The sequence below is a fragment of the Talpa occidentalis genome, unplaced genomic scaffold (genome assembly GCF_014898055.3).
Source record: "Talpa occidentalis isolate TD23 unplaced genomic scaffold, MPIMG_talOcc4v2.1 talOcc4.2, whole genome shotgun sequence".
NCBI classification, from domain to species: Eukaryota; Metazoa; Chordata; class Mammalia; order Eulipotyphla; family Talpidae; genus Talpa; species Talpa occidentalis.
In genome coordinates this window covers 72,021,876-72,048,398 of record NW_023602073.1, presented here as the reverse complement: position 1 = coordinate 72,048,398, position 26,523 = coordinate 72,021,876, and the positions used below count along the sequence as shown (strand labels likewise).

Genomic DNA, 26,523 nt, shown 5'->3' with positions numbered 1-26,523 from the left:
CTCCAGACATTGAGTGTTCCAGATTGCAAGGCAAAACCATTGTGTTTTCTGACATACTCTCAGAGGTCAGGCAGTATTCATTCCACCCCCAACTGGTTCTTAGTGAGTAACAGCCTATCCTATTTCAGGAAGAGGAAGACAAGGAGTCTCCTTTCAATGAGATAACTAACAAAGAATTTGTGATCATTTTTAAAAAAACTAACACATTTTGCATCTTTGCTAATAGGACACCAGAATGATTTCCTTTAGATACATTACCAGCTTTAAGTCTTATTGAGCAATTTGATTCATTGCTTCTTGTTTTCATTGCTTCACTCTGAATGCAATCTTATTTCTGTGCTTTTGGAGTCCTCTCCCTTCACAGCCTATATGTCCCTAGTATCAGGTATTGGACTCTGAAGTTTTATCAGCAGTACAGCATTTGCCAGAGAAAAGGCAAACACTTCATCCTCTTTCAAAGATGGTTTTCAATAAGATATAGAACTTGATAGTATCATAACATTGTGCTATTAATGCTAGTATTTTACTGGGCTGCAGAAATGTACAACTTCAATGTCACTCATAATTTAGGACTAAATGTGAGATATACTCAGAAATCTCAGTTGGGCTCCTGGACTCAGATAGGAACATGGTATCAAACTAGAAAAAATTAATTGCTTTGGTGGTGTTGCTCCCTGCTGGTATGATTTATTCTAAAGTCTACTGAAGCCGGGAGAAGGAGCTGTACTGTAATTCAGAAACTGACATATGCTGTTTTGCCCACATCTCTTAGAAATGTTCCAAATTCAAAGAAAAGGGTATTTCTGTGGTCAGGGAAACACTGGCTATTCCAATATCTATTTTATCTGACATGGTAGAAATTGAGTTACTCCCCTTAAGTGAATTTTATGAGCAACAGAAGTTTACCTTCTTTGAGCACCCAAAGTGTTTTAGAAAATATTTTTTATGGAATAAGATCTGTCTAAACTATGTCACACTCATTTTCCCTGTTAGATATAGTATGATAGACTATGCTGGTTTCCCTGAGACTCTCCCTGTTTTAGCTCTACAGGTCCCAAAATGCCGGTAATGCTCCTAGTCTCAGGCAAACCTGGTCACTCACAATCACCACTGAACTTGATTCCACACCTCCTGATTATCCTGTCAGTGGTATGGACCTAGCTATGTTGTGTGCTGTAATCCAATGATACTGTGAGGATGATTGAGGCAGAAAGCACCTAGACATATACCTCTAGACTACATGATGCCAGTCAGCAACTGTTAATCTAAGGGAGGGACTGCCTTACTCCCAAGGTCATGGGCTTTGCAAGTAATTTCCACCTGCATTGCTCAATAGCCTTGTTTTCAGGACTGTCATCAGGATGATAGAGGCCACCACATTTCAACTTTAAGATAAGAGTCTATTGTTATAAACACTTTATTTACCAAAAGAAGTTAAAGAGCAAAACTGATTCAGGTCATTAAAAATTACTTGAGTCATTTTACATAGTAGGATATAAAACTTGTCTAAAGAAATGACGGCGTAAATGTTTCACCCATGATTTAGGCCCTCTGCTGGAACAGATTCATTTTCCTACCAAACTTGTGTCCATATTCATTACCCTTAGGGTCTCAGTTTAATCAGGAATATGACATTAAACCAGAGAAAACATAATGGCTTCAGTTTTAACTCTCCATGAAAAAGGGAGAGTAGAGATAGCTGAGGAAAAGGAAGGAGGATGAGTTGGGCAATCCCAGAAATGTGAAAAAATTGTGTGGGGAGGATTCTGACAACACAGAAACTACGAGGATTGTATAACCGAGGTATATGTAGCTCTGTGGTGAGTCATACAGGAGAGGCTCCCGAGACAGAGAGCAAAACTGGCCCCAGAGCGCATCTTGCCTGATGCAATTTTTTTTTTTTTTAAAGATTCATTTTATTTATACAAGAACCAGAGTACAGGCCAGATGCGCGGGAGTGTGAGAGGATTCACCAGAGACAGAGTGGGGAGCAGAACAGGCAGACTGACGAAATACACTGCTGAGGGGAGTAGCGGGTGAGACAGGAAAGGCCTGCTCGCCATATGGGTTACTCTGAGGCCGGCCAGCCGGCATAGAACCAGCGATGCAGAGGCTGCAGACAGCTTCAAGGTGCTGCGCTCAATCGCCTGCACCACAAGGGAGGCCCTGCCTGATATAATTCTTATTTAGACAGAAGGGTTACTTTACTGTCCTGTTCTGGGTCTGGCTTCTATCACAAAGATGCCTATAAGTAGAAAAGGATATAGTAAAACAAGATTGATGAAGAGAATGCAGGGAAAAAAAGAAAAACCACATCGTACATTCTTAGTTTTCATAGAATGCCTAGTTTTGGGTCTTGTGTCTTGTGTCTCTGGAGTGGTCCAGAGTATGGGAAAAATATCAGGTAGATTCACGAAGCATTCCTATCCATTTTTGCCATTTACTTGCTGTCCATAAGGTACAGTCCACGATGATTTGGGAGTACAGAGGCATAGAGATATTTATTTATTTAAAAATTTTTTTAGATATATTTTTGTTTTTGCATATAAGATCTGGGGTGTAGGCGTGAGGTGTGGGGGGGGGGCTTGAGAGGATTCACCAGAGACAGAGCAGGAAGCAGGGCAGGCAGATATACTAAAATACACTGCTGAGGGGAGCAAGGGGTGAGACAGGAGAGGTCTGCTGTGCCATATATGGGCCAGCTCCCTGGCCGGGCAAAGAACTCAGGCCACAGTTGTGATATCGCTGAGACTTAACCCCTAAGCCACCAGGGAAGCCCTGAGAGAAATAATTTTTTAAATTAAGAAATATAGTGTCCAGTTTGGGAGTGAACTTTAAAGCTCAATCATATAACTCAGCCTCTGTAGGCTCATGAGGTCACATTGCCAGCACTGCCAGATTTTGATGCCTTGGAACTCTACATTTGTCTATGTGGGAACTTAGTTCTCTCTTAGATCTTAGGTGTAAGTAGGTGTAAGTTAGGGTCCCAGTAGGAAACAGATGGCACATTTAGGCTGAAAAATTAATAAAGGGACTATTTCTAAGAGGTATGTCAAGGTTAAGGACAGAAAATAAGGATGATGGAGTATATGCAAGTTGGCAACAACAGCAGCTATTGACCATTGACCTGAAGGAAAAAAAAAAGAATTATCAGAACCCACAGAGAGAGCAAAAGAGCATGCTCTGTATAAAGGGTCCCTTGTCAGAACCTGAGATTAGTAGGGGTGGTATTGAGGGCCAGAATACCCTTATCACTGCTTGCCCCTCTGCACCTGAGTTCCTTCCATTTTTGAAACCAACCAGAGGTCAATGGTGAAGTTCACACAGATAACCCTTCCAGGTCACAGAGCAGAGTGGAGAAGGGTAGAATTTATTCAGAAGATGAAATAGAAGATATATCAAGCATAGAGGTTTCAGAGAGTTCTTTAAAAGATGCCTCCTTATTCTTTCTCCTCTGTTCTGACTTCCTTGGTTTACGAGCTGTGACCTGCACAGCTACATGGAGGATTTTCACCATTGATACTATGCTGGGGTCATGAATAAAAGGTTCAAAGTCTTTGCCATTGGTGTTCTCCTCCAGTGTATTTGCACTAGTCTGAGTCATCCAAGAAGCAGATGCTAAGACAGCATTAAATGTGGAAGAATTTTATTAGGGAAAGTACTTAAGAAAGAAAATGGGGATGGAAATGAGAAGGCCCGGAGAGCTGTCAGTGAGGGAAGAAGAGAGTCAGACATGCCAGACTGCCATGTGTCTGAGAGACGCCTACACAAAGTTGTTGAAGAGGTTTCAGGCAAAAGGCCATCCAGTCAGCCATCCCACATCTCCTCTGTGGAGCTGACTCTCTCTCCCTGCCACTTGCAGCCCTTGGTGGAGAGCAGCCTGTAGGAGCGGCACTGGGGCAAATGAAGTGATGAATTTCAGAACACAGCAACTAGTGCCTTGATCAATGATGTTTCCATAATGAAGGCTCTGTGAGGTGTATTCTCATGCTCCCCCAACCCTTGCAGTTCCCCAGGAGTTCAGAGTGGTGTTGGAATCCAAGAGAGGCTGCTCCCCTCAGCAGTGTACTTTGTCAGTCTGCCTGTTCTGCTCTCCGCTCTGGCTCTGGTGAATTCTCTCACCCTCCCATGCTTCTGACTGTACCCAGTGCTTGTATAAATAAATAAATAAATCTTAAAAAAAAAAGAGAGTCAAACCAATGAGTGAGACCCATAGTCTGGGTCTCCTAGGTGATGCCACAAGTCAAGGACTTCTTGGTTAAGAAAGCAAGGTCCTGGGCTTCCCCGGTGGCGCAGCGGTTGAGCGCTGGGTTGCGAAGCTGCCCGCGGCCTCTGCCGCGCCGGTTCGATCCCCGGCTGCTCCCCGGCCACCGGAGGAGGGTCCCACATGGCGCGCAGACCTCTCCTGCCGCCCGCTGCTCCCCTCAGCAGTGTACTTCGGTCCTTCTGCCTGCTCTGCCCCTGCTCTGGCTCTGGTGAATTCTCTCGCCCTCCCGTGCTTCTGACTGTACCCAGTGCATGTATAAACGAACAAACAAATAAATAAATAAATAAAACATGCCTTAAAAAAAAAAAAAAAAAAAAAAAAAGAAGAAAGCAAGGTCCAGAGGAAGGGAGGAAAGAAGAAAATCAAGGAGGACTCATTGGTCCTTTCTTAGCAATTCTTAGAATTAGTCCCTTCCTTTTTCTGTTTCTTAGACCTACATTTCTGCAGTGACAACAGTCCACAAAGGGCATTCAGGCCTGATTCCCCTTGAAAAGCCAATAATTCTCATGGGGATCTGCCCTCTAGTGGCCCTTTTTTCCTGGGCACTGTGATCAGTCACTGACTTGTTGGCAAATTCTTTTAATCATTGAATGCCTGTTGGTCTTCTACTGGGTGGACTAATGCTTAAAATTCCTGTCTGGGCACTTGTAGTAAAAATATAAGACACTCTCTCTTTGGTCGTTAATAAAAGATCCTGGGGAAAAAACTGAAGTAGCTGGTGTTAATCATTAAACTTGCCCTGTGGTCAGCTCTGAACTTTTACTTTGCAGCACCTTTAGCTGGGACATACTTGAGTTAGGTGAGTTATAGCGCAACATGAGTAAGTTACCTGCTGGGTAGCTGCAGGCTGGGATCTAACCAGATAACACGGTCACTGGTTCCTGGCGGAGAGGAACAAGATTATTTAGAAAGGAAAAATAATTTCTCCCTCAAGTCACAGCAAGACTGAAACAGAAAAAGGTACTGTTGGATTTAGAAATATCTCTACTTTGTTTGTCAGGTATTGCATCTCTTGCCACTGTCTCCTGAACTAAAGTGGGCTATAGAGAAACAAGCTTGCAGCTCTGTCTCAAAGTCCCAAAGGAGGGGATGTTGTTGACAGGGAGGGAGGGAAAGAGGGAGAGGAGAAATGAGAGCCGGGAGAAAAGAATCTAGAGGAGAGAGAACAGCGTACAGGTCTTCTGTGGCTGAAAATTTTCTGGTTTAAGAATGAAGTGGAGGCTGAGTTTGTTCTTAGGAAGAATTAGAAAAGTAATCATATTAAGGAAAACTGCATTTGTTTTTGATTGGATTGCTCTATTATAGAAAAAAAAGGGGGGGTGGTCTAGACATAGGGCTCAAGAAAAGCAAGGTGCATGTATACTTCCACTGTTCCAAGCTTGGGGGCAGGCCCTGAAATGAATGTTAAGATTATGCAGCCAGGTAATGCAGACTCCATGCTGAGGCCTTCTGTTGGGTGTCAGGAGCAAGTCGGATCCCACGCCTTTGCACCAAACAGCAAACACTCCTTTCTCTATGCATTTCTGAGAGTTGAAATGTTTTCAAATGAAATTCTATTCCAAATAGAATGTAAAATGTAGGGAAATTTGCAACTTGAATACTTGCTGAATTCATTTAGAAATTTTAGAGCTCCTTTCGTAAAGGCAAGTATCTGTCATCTCTACCCCATCTGCTTGGATTTAAAGGCAAATACAGATTAATTTCTGCTTTCCCAATTCCTCATACAGTGCCCAGGAGTGAATGGGCATATTGAATTTTTTTTTAAATATTGGTAATTTTATATATCAGATTATCTGAATCAGGACATATCTGTAAGATAAATTTATTCTACGTTTTTTGCAGAGATTTTTTTTCTGGGAGTTTATTGTAGCTTTATATTTTTGGAAGTGGTACAGTTAATTTCTAGCCTCAGTGTTTTCTTAAAAAGATAAAGGTGTATTTACACACATACTCATATACATATTTATATTTAATTCTGTATTTTTTTAACTTTTAGAAAATTCCCAAGTTAGTAATTTTCAGAAGATTGTGTCTGTGCGCTGTGAGTAGGGGTGTCAGTAGCTCAGAAGTCTTTGTCCGGCAGCCATCAGGGTGTTGTGGAGGCTATGCAGCCTTTTAACCACGCTGCCTGGATTCTGCCCATTCCACATGTATGAAAACCATTTCCTTTCAGATTAGGTAAAACCAGGTTCAGATTATTTAAATTTGTGTTCACCAAGTATAATTTTCTGAGCACCTAGAGGCCCCTTTGTACTAAGAGGGTTGTAAAATACAAGACCAGTCCCTGGATTCCTTTGGGGAATGGAAATAGACAAGAATAGACATACATGGCACTGCCTTGTCAGGCAAGGAAGACAAAAACTGGAGGTTCAGGGAGAAAGGGGGTATAGGGTAAATGATTTTCAGGCTTTTCTGCTCTCTCACCATTGCGGGGTTTGGGCTGCCCTTCTCCCTGTCCTATAACATTAGGATTGCATATGTTTGTTACATTTTATAAGTTTTATTTACTTCTGTGGGCCATGGCTCAGTATTGAGATACTCGCCAAGAGAAGCAGAGGCAGGACAAGAACCAGGAGAGAGAAGGGGAGAAAGAATGCCAGAGAAACCCAGGGTGAAGACTTGCCAGGGGCTTGGAGGCCTGCTGGCACCCCTGCCTGCCGTGTACCTCGTTGCTGCACTACATGTAAAAGCTCAATAAAAACCTGAGAAAGCCACCGAGGGCTCCAGGACTCTCCTTGACCTGGTCTGCTTGAATCATAGAAAACCTGCTCTGGGCCATTCTGCCACTACAGGGAGATAAGAATCTGGATGGCTGGGTGGGGGGTGGAGGAGGTCTTGGAGAGGGTGTGAACTCTGGTTGACCCTTGAGCTGGGTAACAGGAAGCTCCTCAACCCTTCCCCTGTCCTTGAATTGTACTTCTGCCATCAGTGGGAACCATTTTCAAGGACACAGCTTGTGAGTGCAACGACAGCTAAGGCTGTCCGTATGGTAGAAGTGACTGAGCCCAGTGACTGCCTCTAGAAACTTCAGATGGGCTGGGAGAGCTCCTTGTCATAAGGCTTTAAAAGACAAGCCTCGCATGTAAGTGTTCTCACCTATCAAACCTGCCCCTGCCATCCTGGAGTAGCTGGTCTCTTTCTTCCATCCTTTTTTGACCTCCCGAGCCAGTTCATGGAACCCATTCTGGGGGTGGGTTCCATGGAGTTGACGACGATGCTGAGCTGGGCCCTGAAGCATGGCAAGGATTTCATCAGGCCCCTGGGGAGTTGGAGGGATCCCAGAGTGATCAGCAGGAGCCAAGGCCAAGGCTTGTCTGATACCGGATGGGGAGAGTAGCCCACTGTAGCGTGGGGCTCATGTTAGAGAGCAATGCGGGAAGGTTGGGGAGGTGAGGGGCAGTGGTGGAAGGGTTTAAAAGTCAGAGAGGCCTTTGCATTGGAAATAGAGCATCTGAGAAAGGGAGTGGAACATCTGTGGGGAGACTCCTCTGTGCCAAGCTAATTTCTTCACTGTATCATCTCAGTTAACCTTGATAAAATCTTTAACGAACTTATTTCACAAAGCCTGATGTTTCTGCTTTGAATTGGCACAGTGAGGGCAGTGATTAAAAAAGTGGGTTTGGCAGACATTCCCTGTAGGATGGTCTGTGACCCTTTGAGGGCCCAGCTTTGCCAGCAGCTGCTTTTCTCCTTCCTTTCTCTTTTGGGTTAAGAAAATTTCCCCACATTCTTGTTAGTAACACTTTTTTCAATCTATTAGCATATTTAACATTTACTTTGTTAAATTCTTTACTTTTTTATGTTGGTTGGTTCCTGGAGGATTGAAACTTCTGAAACAAAACAAAAGGAAACAACCTCCCCCTTACTCCTCCCCTCCCCTCCAACCACCATTAATTAGTATTTTGTTATTTATAATTTTTAGTTTTAAAAATTCAGCTTTTGGATAAATATTGAATGGTCATACATTCACTTATATGTGGAATGTAGACATCCGAAACAAAGAGTCAAGGGAAAGAAAGACAAAGCTTGCAAGCTGACTTTAGATCTAAGATATAAAGCAAGGGAGGGAAAGGGACAGGGTCAAAACAGGGCAGGGAAGAGCACAAGGGACTGTGGTGATGGGTCATGGGCCTATGGTGTTGAGAGAACTACAGGGACCACACCAGAGGGAAGAAATTAAATACTATCCCAAAATTAACAAAGATGTAAGAAAATAAATAAAAGATTAAAAAAATAAAAATTCTGCTTTTGTTTAATAGTGAGTTCATTTAAACAGGCATAAAATAAATTGGTGGGATAAGGGGTTGAATTAATGAGTTTAAGATTTTTAGATAATCTTTTTCTCTCCAGCTTAGGAAGAAGGTGGGTCCCTTTGAAGACTCTAGGAGCAGGTTGGTATTATGTCCTTATTTTTTCAAGTTTTTACAGAGCAAAGTTATAGTATGCATGCAAAAAAATGATAGTAAATTGTCTTTTTTTTTTTAAACACAAAAGCTATACTTCTCCAATCAAAACTGAAAATGCTTTTCATGTCTGAACAATTTTGAGAAGACTGAGTGGACAAGATGTCTGTGTGTCTGATCTCTCTCATAAGTATGGAAATACTACTTTTGTCAAGTGAGTTGCGTGTATTCTGAAGGCATAAATGGAAAACAACAGGTTATGTTAAGAACTAGCTCATTGGGGTACTTAGAATATTACTGGGGGGGAGTGTCAAAGTATCTGCTTTGAATTTGAATTTGAAATAAGGTTCTAAAATTTTCTCTTCCTCTCTAGAAAGTGGAAATACAATAATTAAGTGGTAGCTTTATAATTAAATATGACCACCAGATTAAAGAGTGGGAGAGAGATAAGAGATATGGGTTCAATTAGGAATCAAAAATCAATTTTCTATGCTTGATCTTTTTTTTTCTGTTTAATAGTTCAGGTTCTATTAAATAGTTGTGAATACGTATGTTAATTTTTATTGGCCAGTGGAGATTGCTGTTAGAGTCTAGAGCTTTTAATTACAACTTGATAACATTCATTTCATAATTTCTTTTTGAGCCACATAATTTAATTTTTAAAAGATTTTTAACTTTAACTTCTCAAAGAAGTAATTTACTGTGTCTTAGCAATTAATGACTACAGGTATTAAAATCTCCTTTCCTCTGTGATTGTCCTCTGTATTGTTTTATGGCATTTGTTTTAGTTTTCTTTGGGTAGAATTATCTAATGCACATTTAAGGTAGAAGTGTGGACTGATATGGCTGGAGCTGCCATGAATGGTTGTATAGATGTGAATGATTCTCCACACCCTTGCTTGTGCAGTGCTCTCCCTACTCAGCTGTACATGTGAGCCCTGAGCTAGTGCAATTAGTGTGATCTGGTTTATCCTTTAACCTTTATGACATATAAACTGCAGTGTGTTCTGTAGGTAACACTTTTTTTGTTTATGACCTCATGAGTTGTTGACTGATTTTTGCTAATTTCTTTAAATTGCTTTTACCTTGGCCAAGGCATGTTCAGTAACATCTTCAAAGGTGGAGGTATTGACTAAGCTCATGCTTAGCTGATGGAGTCAATGACAGAAACTTTCTTTAGTCTGGCCTGTGAAGTCTATACCATCTTTTATTTAAAAAAAAGCAATTTTGGCACTCCTCTATACTTGAGTCCCTCTCTAAGCAGGGAAGGCAAAACTCTAAAGAATTTTGTATCTATTTGGGAAATTATTCTGATCATGTATTCAAAGGGGGGGAAATTAGAATATGGTAAACTGAGCAGGAAGATTGAAATAAGGTTCTAAAATTTTCTCTTCCTCTCTAGAAAGTGGAAATACAATAATTAAGTGGTAGCTTTATAATTAAATATGACCACCAGATTAAAGAGTGGGAGAGAGATAAGAGATATGGGTTCAATTAGGAATCAAATGTCTTTGAGGCCCTTTCCAAGTAGACATTCAGAATTTTTCTTGTAAACACTGGGTTTTGGGATACCTAAGATAAAAGGCTCAGTTAGAACCTTCCTTAAAATGGGAATTTTGCAGGTGTGGTCCCTAGACCAGTAGAAGTAGCAGTAGCTGGCAAGAATTTTATATTCTTTGGGCCCACCCCAGATCTACTCAATCAATTACTCTGATAGTGGGGTGCCCACAAACTGCTTTGTCAAGCCTTCCTGGCTGCTGATAAACACCAGTTTTCCTTCATAACATCTGGGAAGCTGGTGGATAAAATATGACCTTCACAATTAATGTAATATTTTCTCCTTTTATTTGCAGAGCTTTGTCTGAGCTTCCACATTGAACCCAAAGAAGGTAGCCTTGCCGGGGGAACGTGGATTACAGTCATGCTAGATGGTAAGTTTGGGTCTTTCCAAATGCAAAGTTCTTATTTGTTGATCTAAAGACACCTAATATGAGCTTTTGGTTTTCTTCATTGTTTAAGGACTGGTGTAAAAGATGACCTGTAGGGAGAGGGACCATTTCACCACTTTGGCTTTCTAGATGCTCTCTTGTTAATTCTTTAGTGCCCTACAGAAGTAGGGCACTTCACACCACTATGTGTCTGTGTCATTTCCTATCCCACACGTTGAGGTGGAGCTCTAGGAACCCTGCATGAGACATATGGAAGTGTGTGTAGCATAATATTTGATACGCCTCTCCTAGAATCTTGATTATCTTCCTTGAAGATAATTCTATGTGTGAGGTCCATCACCCTCGCAAATACATCTATCTGTACTATGGTAAAGAATAACTTTGAGGGTTGAAAATTTCTCTCTGGGATTAATGTGAATGGACCTGAAGAGAAAATTTTTATTAATAAACTTATCAGAGCATTCATTTAGATAGCAGTCATCAATGCCTTTGGAAATGAGGAATATTAACTTATTCCTTAGGCAAAAACATTGCCCTCATGTGGCCATATATTTACATTATCTTATAAATACATTATTCCATTATTTTGTAAATACATTATCTTTACAACTCTGATTCTCCTTTCTCTTGGGTTTAGGTTTGGAGTCTGGTCTGCTTTATCCTGACAATGGCTCTCAGTTGGAGATACACCTGGTGAATGTGGCTCTGCCTGAGCTGCCAAGTGTCCCCTGTGACATTTCTCCAGTCTTCTTGGATTTGCCAGTGGTGATGTGCAGGACCAGGTACGCCTGCCTGCCCAGGAATGAGAAGACCAGACAGGATGAGTGCTGGGCTTGTTTCTATAGTTCTTGGTGGCAAATTAGAGCAACTCCTGCTGCGACTGCATTTACCAGATAGAGTTTTAAAAAATGTTCCTTGTGAATATGCCTCTTAAAATGTCCTCATCAGGGCTCAAGGGAGGATGAGACTAGGGGAAGAATTTTGAGATACTTATAAGGAGGGTCTGGATTATATTCCAGTTTTTTTTTGCAATGAATCCTATGACTTAAAATTTTAATAAGTGGTACCATTTTGTCATCTAAAGAACTCATCTGTTGAAATAGGTATAATTGTAGTGATTGTGCAAAAATACATAACCAGTGTAAAGCCAGTCTTCAATTGGCTGAGATTGAGGTGGTCTCTATGGGATTTTAGGTAATCTGTTGTCCTATACCAGTTTGTGTTGGTTTATGAAGTCTGTACTGGTTCATTCACTACTCATGTCTTAGAGATGCTGCATGAAAGGGAGTCATTGGCTAAGAGAGGAAAAATATTACTGTTTCCTTTTTTTTTTTTTTTTATAGAGGCATGCTTTATTTATTTGTTTTCTGGTTTGTTTGTTTTGTTTATACATGCACTGGGTACAGTCAGAAGCGCGGGAGGGCGAGAGAATTCACCAGAGCCAGAGCGGGGAGCAGAGCAGGCAGAAGGACCGAAGTACACTGCTGAGGGGAGCAGCGGGCGGCAGGAGAGGTCTGCGCGCCATGTGGGACCCTCCTCTGGTGGCCGGGGAGCAGCCCTGTTTCCTTTTATTCTCAGCTCCCTTTTTCAGGAAGACTCCCTCTCCCTCATCTCTGCCTATGTGAATCCTAACCAACTATATTGCAAATGACACTTTCCCCTGAATATCCAACTGAGTGTAATCTTTCTCTTTCTTTTTGTTTAAAGCTTTATTTATCCATGTGTACAAGAACTGGGGCACAGGCCAGAGATGCGGGGGGTGAGAGGATTCGCCAGAGACAGATTGGGGAACAGAACAGGCAGATCAACTGCTGAGGGGAGCAGCGGGCAAGTCAGGAGAGGTCTGCTGCGCCATGTGGGTAGCTCCCTGGCCAGGGATCGAACTCATGCTGCAGTGGCTGCGGATAGCTTCATAGGTTGCGTGTTAACCCCTTGTGCCACCAGGGAGGCCTTTTCTCTTTTTTTGAAATAGGGTTGAGTAGGAGCTGAAGTCCAGGCTGTAATTGCAATAGCTTTGAGAATCACTTTTCAGTAATTCATCCATAAGGTGTATGTGCATTATAAGCACATTCACGCATCATGTAAACACACACTTTTTTATGTGCATTCATCAAAAGGGAAAACCTCTGTGTGATTTACACAGTATAGCATGTGTAGCTGTAGTGACCTGTTTCCTCAGCCCTTTGTTTCTCATAACACTTGTGTCAGCTGCTCACTTGTCAGATTTATCCTTATAGAATTAAGTGCTTTGTGGACAGAAAATGTGTTTGACCCACAGATATCTTGCAAGTAGAAGATGTTCATAAGTGTCAGTTAAATTGAGCTTCCTTATAGTACTACTATTGGTTTTACAATTGGGTCATATATTTTCTTTAGGTTTTATGGAATAATATTTGAGCATAGAGTTCCTTGTCATGAAACAAGCCAAAGCCCTGAAGTTTTCATGTTCTATATCCTCAGTCCCAATATAATAATGCTTTTATGCTGCATCTTTGGTTTTATATCATCTTATGAAGAAAAAGAAATACTACCCTCATAAATGTGCTCATTGACTGGAAGATGAATATCAAATTCAATTAACATTTAATTGTGGAAAAATGTACATTAGCAATGAAATAGTGTTATACTCATTATCTTAAAAAGCTAGGTCTGCTTTTGGCAAAACAGCCATTGTAGCATCTAACTCAATATTACCCAGACAAAATGAATGTATTTTAAGATTTTCTAATAACCACATTAAAAGTCAATCGAGACAGGTAAGATTTATTTTAACAACATCTTACTTAACCCAAAGTATCCAAAATGTTATCATTTAAAAATGTAATCAATATACAAATTACTGAGATATATTATCTTCTTTTTGCTGCTCAAGGCTTCAAACCCAATATGTATATTACACATAGGATTTCTAATTAGGACATGTCACATTTCCAGTGCCAGTAACCACATGTGGCTAGTGATTAACACATTGGATGGTGTAGATTTAAATATTTAGGATTATACCAGTGATTTTGATGAGGTTTGGGGGAGGCAGTCTTTAATCTAGCTCCTTACTCATCATATTACTTCTCTTATAAACATCAAAATGAATGGCAGCCTCAAAAAGACAAAGAAGTCATGGTAATATTTGTTAAAAAAAAAAGATGGGAGAGTCTAGGACTCTTTTGACTATTTATAGGCTACCTATATGATTGCAAAGTGAAGAATTTTTTTGGGGGAAATAAAGAAAACCAATGCCTTTTATCAAGAGCCTAGGATTCAAGTCCTACTTTGCCCTTAAACTGTGATGTTCATACACATGTTTCTCTTAGTCTATTAAAATCTGTCATTTTTCTAAAAAATGAAATATAGGATGAGATAATCTATGAGAGTCTCTCCCAACTCTTAAAGACCTGTGAACCTATGATTCTGAGAAATAGGACAGAATTTTAAAATTTAATTTTAGGAAGGGCCTCCCCGGTGGCGCAGCAGTTGAGCTCTGGGTTGCGAAGTTTCCTGCAGCCTCTGCAGCGCCAGTTCGATCCCCGGCCACCAGGCGAGGGTCCCACATGGCGCGCAGACCTCTCCCTCAGCAATGTACTTCGGTCCTTCTGCCTGTTCGCTCCCTGCTCTAGCTCTGGTGAATTCTCTCACCCTCCCATGCTTCTGACTGTACCCAGTGCTTGTATAAATAAATAAATAAATAAATAAATAAATAAACAAACCAAAAAAAAAAAAAAAAACCCACAGAAAAAATTAATTTTAGGAATTTTCAATTGCAAAATCATTAACTTCTCTTGCTGAAGGATATAATCTTTCAAGTGAGTGTTTTTAAGAGGTGAAATGCTAAATATAGGAATGCTTGGTTAGTTTTGTTTCACACAAGCAGGGAAGGAATTCGAAGTGGTCAAGTAGGCTTCCTAGCTCAGCTATTCCTGATTTTGATTCACAAGGATTTCTACTTTCTGCTGTTAGATCTCTGTTGTCCGAAGCACATGAGGGTCAGTACTACCTGCAAGTGCTTTCTGGGAAGCAGGTGATAGGCAGCCCATGCCCAGGACCACAAGACAATTGTACTTTCAAGGTGAGTTCTGAGGGTGGAGAAATGTGTGTCCATCTGGTCTGAGGGTGTTCTGGTGTTATCAACAAGAGAGTTATAAATCAGTCAGAGTCTGCTTTGCCAGGGTAAGAGGAAAGGTGGGTGGTAGTTGGGGTTTCTGAGGCTATAGTAAAGAAAGGTAATTATTAAGCATTTACATGTCAGGTTCTAGCTAAGTGCTTTATGCATATTCTGTTCATAACTATCTTGTGGGGTAGCTTTTTATAATCGTGTTTTTATAGATGAGCAACCTGAGGCTCATGGAGATTAAATAACTTGCCCATGTCTTCCAGGTAGTAAATAGTGGAACCAGGACTTAAACACTGCCCAAACTGAATCCCACAGAGGAGCCACAGATATTGCCATGTGCATTTCATTTTATAACTGAGAGGATCCCAAGTCTCAGTGTGGTGAAGGAACTCAGGGACACACTTCCACCTTCCTCTCTGCTTCACAGTTGATTTCTGTTACTCTTTCCAACCCCAGATTGAAAGGATATTTGCTGGTGGAATTCTCCTTCAAACTCAGATAGAGCAAAAGGGAGCAGAGAAAGAGAGTTTATGAGCCAATGCCTGACTTATTTTAGAGCCTCGATATGCATACCAGGGTTTAATTTTATATTTGGTTCAGTCCACTGTCCATTTCAGTTTAGTTTTACCCTGAAAGGATTTCTGAAAGGGCAGATCAAAGACTTTTTATAAAAGGCAGAGATTTGGCAGTGTTTTTTGACTTGGTTGTATTTCCCAAAGGATGTTTGAACTTTCCACAAGAGCACAATCAAGTCATTAATTAAAGCTCCTTTAGAACAGACTTCAGATTCATCTCTAATACGCTCCACGTTTTACATAGGCAGTATATTTTTCAAATTTCAAATTGCTTGTTTCTTAATTTAAGAGTATCTTCTTTTCGGGAATTTTGCTTTTGTATATACACAGCAGAAAGGAAAAAAAAAGCATTCTTTCTTGTTAAGACCTGACTCCAGCCCCTACAAGGCCTCAGTGAATGTAACTAGAGGTGACAGCGCATGCGCCTTAAGCTCCATGCTGGTTTTGGTTCATGTTCCTTTCACTCCGGAGAGTAGTTTTCTTATTAATGATGGGAAAAGAGAGGGCAGGGAAAGAAGAGGAATACTTCCTAAAATTGCACATTAAAGAAAACAAGTCCTTCACTGGTTCAACTAGCTTGGTGAGTTGATGAAAAATCACCAGGGGTTGCAGTTAATGAGAGGTATTCCAAGCTAAATAAAATACAGTGTGTCTCTTTGTTTTGGGACTGGGACTGGGGGATCCATGAGTATTAAAAATTAATTCCATCTCCCCAGTCCACTCCAAAGAGCCTGCTGCAGGCACTGACAAGTCTGAGCGTCTCTCAGGGTTATCAAGCAGCTGGTGGCTGTGGCTGCATCATTCTAATCTTCGGCTCCTCTTCTTCCTCATCTTGCTGCTGCTGACCTCACTTGAGCTCAAGGAGCAGCATGTGGGAAGCTTGTTTCAGAAGCTCATTAATTTTTCACTTTGTCATGTCTCTAGCTTGGTGGGTGACCAGAGACTTGTTTCTCTTAGAAATGTACCATTTTATGTTGTGTCAGCTCAGAGAATCACATGTGAAGCTCTTTTTGAGTGAACCTGCCCCACTACTCACTGAGGAATTGAGGGCATAATAAGGGGGTGTCCTTATTCCCCCTATACTTCTGGTGAAAGGCTCACAGACTGAGTAGTAGTAGATCTTATATTTCAATTTGGAAACCAAGAGGTATGTTTCCTTATTTGATTTGGACTTTGTTGTTCCAGCTCTCTCATTTTCTCATTTGTGAGAAAGGGCTATGACACTCTCCACTTCATGAGGTGCCAATGATAAAGTTCCACTGGAAATGCCAGTGGTGTAAAAAGGGTCCTGGGATGGTGAAAGGCAGTAGGAGGATCAGAGGTGGGGGTGGCGATGGTTTGGCAGGTGTATGTGGAATTTCATTAATATTTATCTTGTAGTGAGATCTGAGCTAGCTCCCAGCCAGTGAGGTCATAGCATTCCACTTTTGACCCCCTGACCGTACATATTTTCTGTGAACTGTTTTTATAGCCCTTAACTTTAGGAGGAAAATAACCTTAATGGCAGACTGTCAGCCCCTATGGGTCAATACTTAAAACCTCCTCTTGCTGAACTGCCACCAGCTTTGTTGACACATTCATTGATTCTCCATGTCTGCTTAGGGCTGTTGATTAACAACCTGGTTATATTTTGGTGATCTTCCTGGGAGGCTTGACTCCTGGGGTGCTGCTAGAAGCAGACCAAGAAAATCAATTTGCTGTCATTTGTTTTGTAAATGACAAGCACCCTAGGTGGTAGAGAATGAAGGCAGTCTAGGTTTCTAGAGGAGGTTGGGGGTGAAGAAACAGGAGGGATGCTCTTCTTCCATGAGTCATTAGCTCAGGACTCAAATCTTGGCCTGGTCAGTTCATTCTTAAGTTTCTCTGTTTCTTCACTTTAACTGTCAAGGCCACTAATCTTGGTGGAACTGGATGCTTATTGATGAGGTGGGATTCCTGAAACTGTCTAATTCTCCCCTCTGCTTCCAGGCACTATATCCTTCATCTCAGGCGGGACCACTCCATTCACAAAATGTTTCCTGTGTAGCAGGTTGGCACAAGGATACAATACCCAAATCAGGCATTATCTCTGCCTTTCTGGAGTTTTATTTAGCAGATGATGTGAATCTGGGGAGGGGACATTGCAAGATCATTTGGAGGGCCATGAGCAAGCAGGCTTTCACATGCTCCCTTTTCGCTCATCAGTGCCTTTTTTTCATCCTTATTTGAAGGGTAATGTTGCTTCCCATTCCTTGAATCTTTTTCCTCCCAATAGTCATCTTCCAGTTTCCCAAAAAATACCCAACTTCCATTTTTTCTTAGCTGGTTAATCCAAACCAAAGTGCTGACTGATCATAATTTAATTTGTAGTTCCTTCCATTCAGATAAACCAATTCTTGTCCAGGAATAAAAAAATAAAAATTCAAGACCTGAAGCTATCAAGTTATAATAATGGAATGAAAAGTTATTATTCTAAAGCATGGCCTACTTCTTGTTCCTTCTGGTAAAATGTGCTCCTAGGTGTGGAGGTAGGCAGGTAGAAACAGGCTGTCCAAGGTTTGGGTAAGATGCAGAATAAAGAGCTGGATGACCTTCCATAAATTTTCTTTACCTCCTCTATGGAAGAACATAATAAATGTCACTTCTGCTTCACAGAAATGTTATGGAGATAAGAAATAAATGTAGAGGTGATTTGACTACTGTAGACAAATGCTCTAGGAGAAGAACTGGACTTGTGTTTGTAGTTGTGATATTCTAATAAAATGCTCTTTCATGGTGACATTTTCTTGACAGTTTTCCAGGGCAGAGACTCCCATTGTTTACCAGGTTAACCCCCCAAGTGGAGTTCCAGGTAAGATCTCCTATTCAAATGGGATTAGGAATCTATTTGTCAAAGCCTATTGCAGACTTTTCTTAACAGGTGAGTGGAACCTTTAAGCTTCTTCCCTGATGCTGATTTGAAAATAAGTCTCAACCTCCTGTTCATTTCTATGATGGTTTGGTTTCACCTCTGGGCACTTGTGCTCTGTTTCTTCACTGATAACAAAAGGAATTCAAGAAAGAGGCCAGCAAAATCAAGTCAGGGGCTGTCTGAGAATGGAGGAAACAGAAGCTATTATTGCTCTGAACTTTGTAGTCATCCATCTAATAACTTAGATGGAACCTCACTGGATCCAGGTTCTGTTCTAAGCTATTGACATATATTATCTTATTAGAGCCTCAAAAACCTGATAATACAGGAGTGATTATTATCCTCATTTTGCAGATGAGGAAATGAGATTCCAAAAGGCGAAGCAACTTATTCAACTTTGTTATATTGCTAATAAATAGTATAACTGAGATTTGAAAGCAGAGAGCCAGAATCCAGAGAGGGTCATTCACCACACATTTTGTCCTGGATGGAGTAGTGTTGGATGCCACTTGGGAAGCCATTCATTCTGGGCCTTATCCTGGCCATTTGTTTATGAGTTAGAGAGCACACAGACATGTGATGGCCAAGAGTGCAGAAGAGAAGAAAGAGTTGTGGGAGTTATATAAAAGGAGAAGAGATTGCAGCTAACATGTAGATTCAGGAGCTGCTAAATCTACCTTAAGACTAAGCAGTAAACACAGCTAGGATTATTGCTGTTCTATTCTCTGGAAATTCCTACATCTCTTTCAGATTTTTCATTTACTCAGAATTTCTAGGATGGTATAAATGTGGGAATACTTGTTGCTAAGTTTTTATATGTGGTTGTGTCTAAATGCATTAAGAATGTCAAAATGAATAACTGACTTTCTGAAAAGTATTTGGACATTGTGTGTGTGTGTGTGTGTGTGTGTGTGTGTGTGTGTGTGTATAATTAAATTGTATCCTGAACAAATGAATCTGGCATTATCTTAGTGTGGGTTGTTCACAGATCTGTTCCTTTCCATTTGTTGAAATAATCAAGATGTGATCATGCTTTATTAAATAAAAGATGTGGTGTATGAAAACCTCATGCTGATATTTAGATTCCTGCTGCTTGGGTGTTAGAAAGCTCCTGTTTAGAAGGCAAGAGTCTTGTTTGAGTGAGGGGTGGGAAGGAGCCAGCCATGAGAGGTGTGAGGTGGGATGCCAGCCGGCACCCAGATAAGCCAAGCCTGTTTCCCCACCAGGTCTGAGTTCTGTGCAGTGTCTCCTCCAGCTTCTGGGGGAACTATGGGGGTTAGCCTGGTTGCAGTGGTCCCTCAGGGCAGGATCCACACAGCTGCATCTTGAAATCACTTTTCAGGCGATTACTCTGATTTCATTTAGGAAGCCTGCCCAGTGTGGCAGCCAGGGAGACAGGGGAGGTGGTGGGGACAGGGGAGCTGACATTTTAAGAGCAGCTGAATGTCTAGATGTGGTTCACGGCCCCCCACTGTGAAGAGGGATCCCCTGGCACCAAGGTCTGGCATAGCCATTCATCAGCCTCTGTCAGGCTTCTTTGTTTAGAAATAAAACGAAAACTCACAGGGATTCCTGGTGTCTGTAATCTGTTATTGATTTTAAAATTGTGCTCATCAATGCTAGAAGTTATGCTCCCCAAAGTCAGGGAATTGATAAGTTAGCTCTACTAATATGAAGGGGGCTTATTTCTCCAGTGTTAGCAGAAGTAAAGAACTTGCAAATCTAGATTTTCCCCATTTTTTGACCTTTGTCTAAGGCATCAGGTTCTTTCTCTTCCTACCCATTCACCTGTAAAGTGCCCATCATACTTCCTGGGAGGTCTCAGGTGTTTGATGCTTGCACCCTCATTCTTATGACCTCAAAAGAGAAGAGCATTAAGCTAAAACTTGCTACCATTGGTGGATGGTTACACGCAGTTAGGATAGTCACTTCACGTTTATAGAACACAAGTGCAGTGTGAAGGGAAAACCTTCCCTGAATGATTTTTTGTTGTCCTAAGTGTGGTCATGGAGGGGCTCATAGTCCTCTGACTTCAGTGACCTTCTGGGCCCCAGAGGTATCTTTTGCTTTTCCATTTTTGAGGTTTTACCTTATTAACCAGCATCTCTCTCACCTCCCAGTATTGTGACGCTCGAAGATTACAGCGTAGATGGTTGAATTCCCTAAGTATTTGGAAGGCACACGTTTCCAGGTTGTGGGACTGTGTGATGAACTTTGGCTGCATCACGTAGGGATGGTGTGTTTGCTTGAAATCTTGTCTCATGCAGTTCCTCAAACTGAGTTCAGATGTTTTCCAACTCTGGGGGAAATTACTGATGTAGCATCTGTTAGGCCCCAAACTCTTCCTGAGAAGAAGTCACTTCAGATTCCTTTCCCAATGCCCAGGGCAGGTAGTATCTTGAGTGCACCTTGCTGAAAGAGGTTGCTGATTCTTGCACCCCATCCTTTTGACCTCATCAGAGGTGGGGTATTAAGGAAAAACTTACTATCCAGTGAAAATTCCTACAAGTCATATTGAGGAGCCCCAGCAGCTGAATTGATCCATTTACTAGCGGGCAAAGCAGACATCCACCGCACGCAGACCCTCAATTTGCTTTGTCTTTGACAGAAACATTTTGTTGCATGAATGTCTGTTGTCTATCCTTTAAGCCATAACTCCATTGCTCTCTTGAGCCCTTTATCTTTTGTTTTTGTCCCATTGGGTCATCCATGACATTATCTTTTGTACTCTGAGATATGGAAAAAAGACGAATATCCCTGAATATCCGTCCAGATCATGTGATATGCGCCTCCTTCTGTATCCATATTAACAAGTGTCCAAAGGAAAGTCTAATGAAACATGAAGCACCCCCAAGGCACAGGGACCTACACACAGGGACAGGCAGTGTAAGGAAACTGTTTATTCCCCCTGATGCTTTATGAGACCATGAAGAAGATCCCTTAGTCTTTCTGTGCTCCATACAGAGACGATTAATCCTTTGATTGCAATGATTGGTTATTTTGGCCTTTTTGGTATGTAATGTTGATCCCAATGTCCTACTGAGTGATTGTTTACTGTTGTATAGTTTATGTAAATGTATAATTAATATTCTCGGTAATAATTGGCTTGACCACACTGAATAAATGCAACTAAAAAGAAATGCAGTTCATTATATATTTAGACTTTGAATTAAGTATATTTTCCCTTATAGTCAAAAGAAAAAAAGTAGGGTACTCAAAATAAAATGGTAGAGAGTTCCTATGAAACTTTTGTAAATCAAAATGTTATGAAGAAGCAATTACTGTTAATTTATATGGAAACATTTTTTGAGTATTCTCAAACCCCTCCCCCCCAACAAAAAACACTACCCAAATCTAACTAACACATAAAACCTAAAATAGCACTAATGTATAGAAAAGCAGGAATGATGTGATGAAGACCCAGTGTGTATGAAGTGTTCCTGGGGAAGGAGTTGTTGGTGTCACTCTTACTCCTCTGGGTGCTGCTGCCTCTGGAACAGCTGTGGCCAGCACTGAATGCTATTTTGCTTTTCATCTTTTGTTGTAAAAAGGGAAATCCTCTTTGGATTTCTTTCAGTTAGTGAAAACCAGTGCAAATATAAGTGTTTTATAAAGGCAAAATGACATGGTGCAACTTTTGAAAAGGGGGGGGGTAAACTTAAACATTAATAAACTTAAACATTTTTCTTTAAACAGGAAAAGTTATACATGTGTATGGCTGGATTATTACGGGACAATTGGAAACCTTTGATTTTGATGCTGAGTACATTGATAGGTAAGCGTGGGTTTGTGCCTGTATTCGACATGTTACAGCTCTGCTGGGTTGCTTCCTGGTTGCTTCCTGGGTTGCTTCCCTGATAGCAATAAATTGTAAGCAGTTGGCACAGAACTGATGTTTTCCTCTTTGCAGTTTGTGGTCCCTGGTGAGCTGGGCTTCAGCAAACTTTGTTAATGTAATTGCGACTGGTCGATTAAGTTGGTCCATTTATTTACTGACAACTAGTCACTTTGGGCTCAGTGTGAATTGTACTGTAATTGCATCTGTGGATTTTCTTTAAAATTTTTTTCCCTTTCTTCCTCTGTTTCTCAGGCTGAAGAAGATTCTTTATAAAAAGGTGTTTGAACCCAAAAGACCATTGTAACTTCCTTGTTCACTTGTTTATCATCCACTTGGGCATTTAGAAATTCTATTAGCATGATCAGAGAAAAAAATGACAGAAAAGGCACTGAAACCACTGAGTTTATTATTATAACTGTTAGTGTGGTAACATTGGTTTACCACCCTGTATGTGATTCAGAGTTGTAAGTTCACACCTCTTCAGAGATGTGTCCCCACACCACACCCACCACCAAAGCACCCATATTCCTCCACCATAGTCCAAGGTGTCGCCTTCATACTTAGCTTTCTACCACCCCACCTCAACCCCGATTCAGATTTACAGTCAAATTTTTATTTTGGTTTGGTTTGGTTTTGTCTGAACTTTTACGTTGTTTCTGTATAGTCCATAATTTAAAAAATTCTCTGGGGATGATGTGTATGAGCAATATGATTTTCTTCACTGGAGACTTTTTAAATAGAAAGTGATACAATGACCTTGTCCAAGCTCGGGAGGGAGAGGAACAAGAGGGATCATGTTGAAGTTGTGGTGTTTGTAGGAAACTCTAAGCAACTGTGATTATTCATCATATGAAGCGGTTGTGAGGATTTTAAGGTAGTAACTACAAAATCTTACTATGTGCTCAGCTGAGTAGCTTCTATGCAATGTGTCTTTTCTCTTTGCCCCCCTGGACAGGATTGGGGGTTCTCTCCTCTGATCTATTGCATCTCATTGATTCTGCCCTACTCAAAGAGAGCATGACTTGACTCTTCTCAGGAATTACAGGCATTAAGCAATGGTCAACTTATCTTGAAAGGAAGTTATTCTTCCTTTGGGCTCAGGTGCCCCAAGTACAGTCCATACTCACAATGTGCCCCATCTCGGCCTTAGGCTGGGGTGCAAGGGGAAACAAAAGCATGTACTCCTCAATAGGTTTGTGTAGACTTAATATAGGCAATGTGGAGATGAAGATTTTTCAGGAAAGGGGACGTGCTCCCTCAAAAGTGTGAAAGGATGCGCCATGAAACTGTACCCCAACCTTCAGGCTGAGAATTTACCTCAACATCTCAGGGTGCAGGCTTCAGCCACTTGCAGTAATGCCCATAAATTGTAACAACCTTTCTTCTGAGTTTTGCCAGGAATGTTTGTTGAGAGTATCTCACTATCATTGTCTATTGTCTCTTGTTTCCATTTTTCATGCAGCCCATTGATCTTGGAAGCTCAAGGAGACAAATGGGTCACTCCCTGCTCTCTTGTGAACAGGAGGACAGGCAGCCTGTGAGTAGCTTTCTTGCCAACATATACGCTTTTAGGTTCTTTCACATGAGTGTAACACACACACACACACACACACACACCCCTTTTTTAAAATTATAAATCACCGATAACTATTGACTGTCTTATCTTTAGATTTACTGGAAGAGGCATAATAAATGATTGAAGTGTAAAGGGAAGTGAATTCGGAAAGCTTTCTTGAAAACAAATAGGTAATACTAAATGCTTACTAGTAAGCCAGTTTTAGCACTTTACATTAAAGTCATCCAATAACTTTGTGAGTATCTACAATTATTAGAATCACTTTCCAGGCGAGGAAACTGAGGCACAGAGGGGTTAAGTAACTTGCCCGCAGTCTTACAAAGAGCTAATGGTAGAGCTGAGATGTGAACCCTGGTGGACCAACCAGCATTCAGAGTTCACACTCTTAACTACTGTGTTATAATTATTAACCAGAGGAAAAAAACTCTAAATTTATTTACTTGTTTTTAGCAACTAAGCTTTTAAAACTGAGTACATGGACACAGTTCAGATAACCAACATTTTGTATAATTTTCACTTTATTCTGTACTGAGTGGATTTAAGTTCCTTTGAGGCAATCACAAGAGTTATGTTCTATGGCTCAGCCTTTGGGACTAGCAATTAATAGAACCAAATTCTATAATGTAGTTTCTTGGTGTTTTCAGTTTGTTTGCTTAAGATTGTCCTTTTTGGGTTCACACCTGATATTAGATTTTTTTAAATAAGGATTTTACTATCCTTGTGATAAAACAGATTTTGCAAAGACAGGCTGAATGGCTATGAGGAGAAGTTAAATTTTGTGTCTTGCGGTATTTGATTGTAGCATACGTCCTGCGGATGACTCTAGTTTAGTACTAGCATTTGTCCCATGAGTTCATTATATCTACAGTATCACCAGTTTTCTCCGGTGGATATGCCTTTCCTGGCTAAAGAGTCAGACCTTCTGAACCGAGTCTAGTATTTCTCACCTCAGATATTTTTCTCTCCCTAGCTATCCTATTCAGGAAGATCATGGTCTTGGGACTCTTCAGTGCTGTGTGGAAGGCAACTACATTGGTCTGTTCAAGAAGTAACATTATTTATATTTATTTTATTGTCATATCATTGGTTTACATTATTTTCAGTATTTTGAAGGTATAGATCTCCCCCTTCAGGTGCAGTCTCTGTTCCATACCCACCACCAAGGTACCCACAATCCTCTACCACAGTCCATTGTGCTCTCTCGTCACCCTGTTTTCAAACTCTAATTTTATTTTTATTTATTTTTTAATTTTTTTTTCAAACTCTAATTTTAAAGGCAACTTTTGCCCCTGTATTTATTGCAGCACTATTTACAATAAACCAAGCTATGGAAACAACCTAAGTGTCCCTGAACAGATAAGTGGATCAAGAATCTGTGGTATAGTCACACAATGCAATAGCACTCAGTAATATTATTTTAATGTCCTCTCCTATCCATTTCTTTCTTTATGTCTAGAAAAAGAAAACTATGTAAAAAATTGGTTCTCATGATGATGATAATAATCATTTATTGAGAACTTCCTGAGACATCTTAAGTTGATACTAACTTAATTCGTGCAGTAAACCCGTGTCTTTGGTGATCTTAATTTTGCTTTACCAGGTGAGAAAATTGAGGTTTATAACTAGTGTGGCAGGATTTTTCATGCCTAGTCTAACTCTAAGCTTCTGCTATGGGTGACTGTTTTTGGGGTTTTTTTTTTTGTTTTTTTTTTTTGCTGTTGGAAGTCAATATTGCTGATGGTGTGAAACTGGGAGATGTTTTTATTTCGGGCACCACTGAGAAAACTACAGGCTTAGGTGGTAACCTGGTGATATCTGGAGTTTTTGGGGTTATGGTAGCTGTGCTTGGCCTGTGTATGCATGCGAGTTTCTGGTTATGGCTGTTTTGTTTTTGTTGCAGGTTCCCAGAATGTTAGTTTTTCAGTATTTAACAAAGGAAAGTAAGTAACTGGTAGTAAACAAATTCATCTTTATCTTATATTATCTCTTTCTTTCTCTCGCATCTTGTTAATTTCTTTTAACCTTCCATAATAGAAAATTTCAGATGTATGCAAAGGAATAGAATAATGAAACCCATGTGCCCACTTGATTTCTTTTACTTGGGTTAATATAATTGTATACTATACACTCATATTGACTGAATATACATGCTTCAGTGTGGTGATGGTACAGAATTGCAAGAGTCCCTTATGTAGTCTCATAATACCATAAATTTATAAAAGTATATAGTTCCATGAAATGCATTGTACTGTTCTAGGAAATCCCCTTTTCAAGATAGAGAGGGGTCGGTTTTCATAGAACTATGAGAGATAAATTAGGAGTCTAAATTTCTGTATATATTCATGTCTTAACCGTATTATTTTCTCAGGTGCTTTTCTCAGGTGCTTTTCTCATTTACAGTGCACAGTTTGGCTGATATTGATTCATTGTGATGATAGTGACACATTACTGAGAGTTATATAGTTCATAGGAGGGAGATTCATTCTCTTACCCTCCCTCCCTTTTCCCTTCCCCCTAATCCCCAACCCCCACTGGGGGAAGAATAAAATTAAATTGCATTGAGTATCTGCTATAGAGCAGTTCAGTGCCAAACCCTTTCACATTCATAATTTTATTTAATATGGTGACATTCTGTGAAGTAGGTGTTATCCCACACAAACATTTTCTAAGTCAGAAAACAAAATTTGCCCATTGGTATCTTTCTCCAGTCACCCAAAATGAGCTAGTATACAGTTGTTCTGGAGGTCACTATAGAGGTTAGTTCATGGGGAATTTAAAACATGCACACTTAGATATAATTTTCCTCCATAACACAACTTTGTCTTTTGAAGGTCAATGGTTCACAAGACAGCATGGCTGATCAGTGCTAAACAGGACCTCTTCCTGCACCAGACATATTCAGGTACTATATCCCTTC

General features: G+C 40.6%; 1 protein-coding gene across 3 annotated transcripts in view; it reads left to right on the top strand.

Moving 5' to 3' along the window:
- The first annotated feature begins 5,072 nt into the window (after positions 1–5,072).
- Positions 5,073–26,523, top strand: part of PKHD1 (PKHD1 ciliary IPT domain containing fibrocystin/polyductin) — a 445,188-nt gene continuing 423,737 nt past the window's right edge. Inside the window, exons 1-12 of one of the 3 annotated variants that reach the window (XM_054698860.1) lie at positions 5,073–5,227; positions 8,618–8,658; positions 8,762–8,860; positions 10,524–10,601; positions 11,257–11,401; positions 14,574–14,682; positions 18,075–18,132; positions 21,889–21,967; positions 23,493–23,567; positions 24,577–24,641; positions 25,507–25,546; positions 26,438–26,508. In XM_054698860.1, coding sequence (XP_054554835.1) covers positions 8,833–8,860; positions 10,524–10,601; positions 11,257–11,401; positions 14,574–14,682; positions 18,075–18,132; positions 21,889–21,967; positions 23,493–23,567; positions 24,577–24,641; positions 25,507–25,546; positions 26,438–26,508 — 748 coding nt within the window. In that variant the 5' untranslated portion in view covers positions 5,073–5,227; positions 8,618–8,658; positions 8,762–8,832. Of the gene's footprint in view, positions 5,228–7,150; positions 7,350–8,617; positions 8,659–8,761; positions 8,885–10,523; positions 10,602–11,256; positions 11,402–14,573; positions 14,683–18,074; positions 18,133–21,888; positions 21,968–23,492; positions 23,568–24,576; positions 24,642–25,506; positions 25,547–26,437; positions 26,509–26,523 lie in introns of those variants that run through there. The other 2 variants (XM_037519857.2, XM_054698859.1) reach the window with 2 other exon arrangements.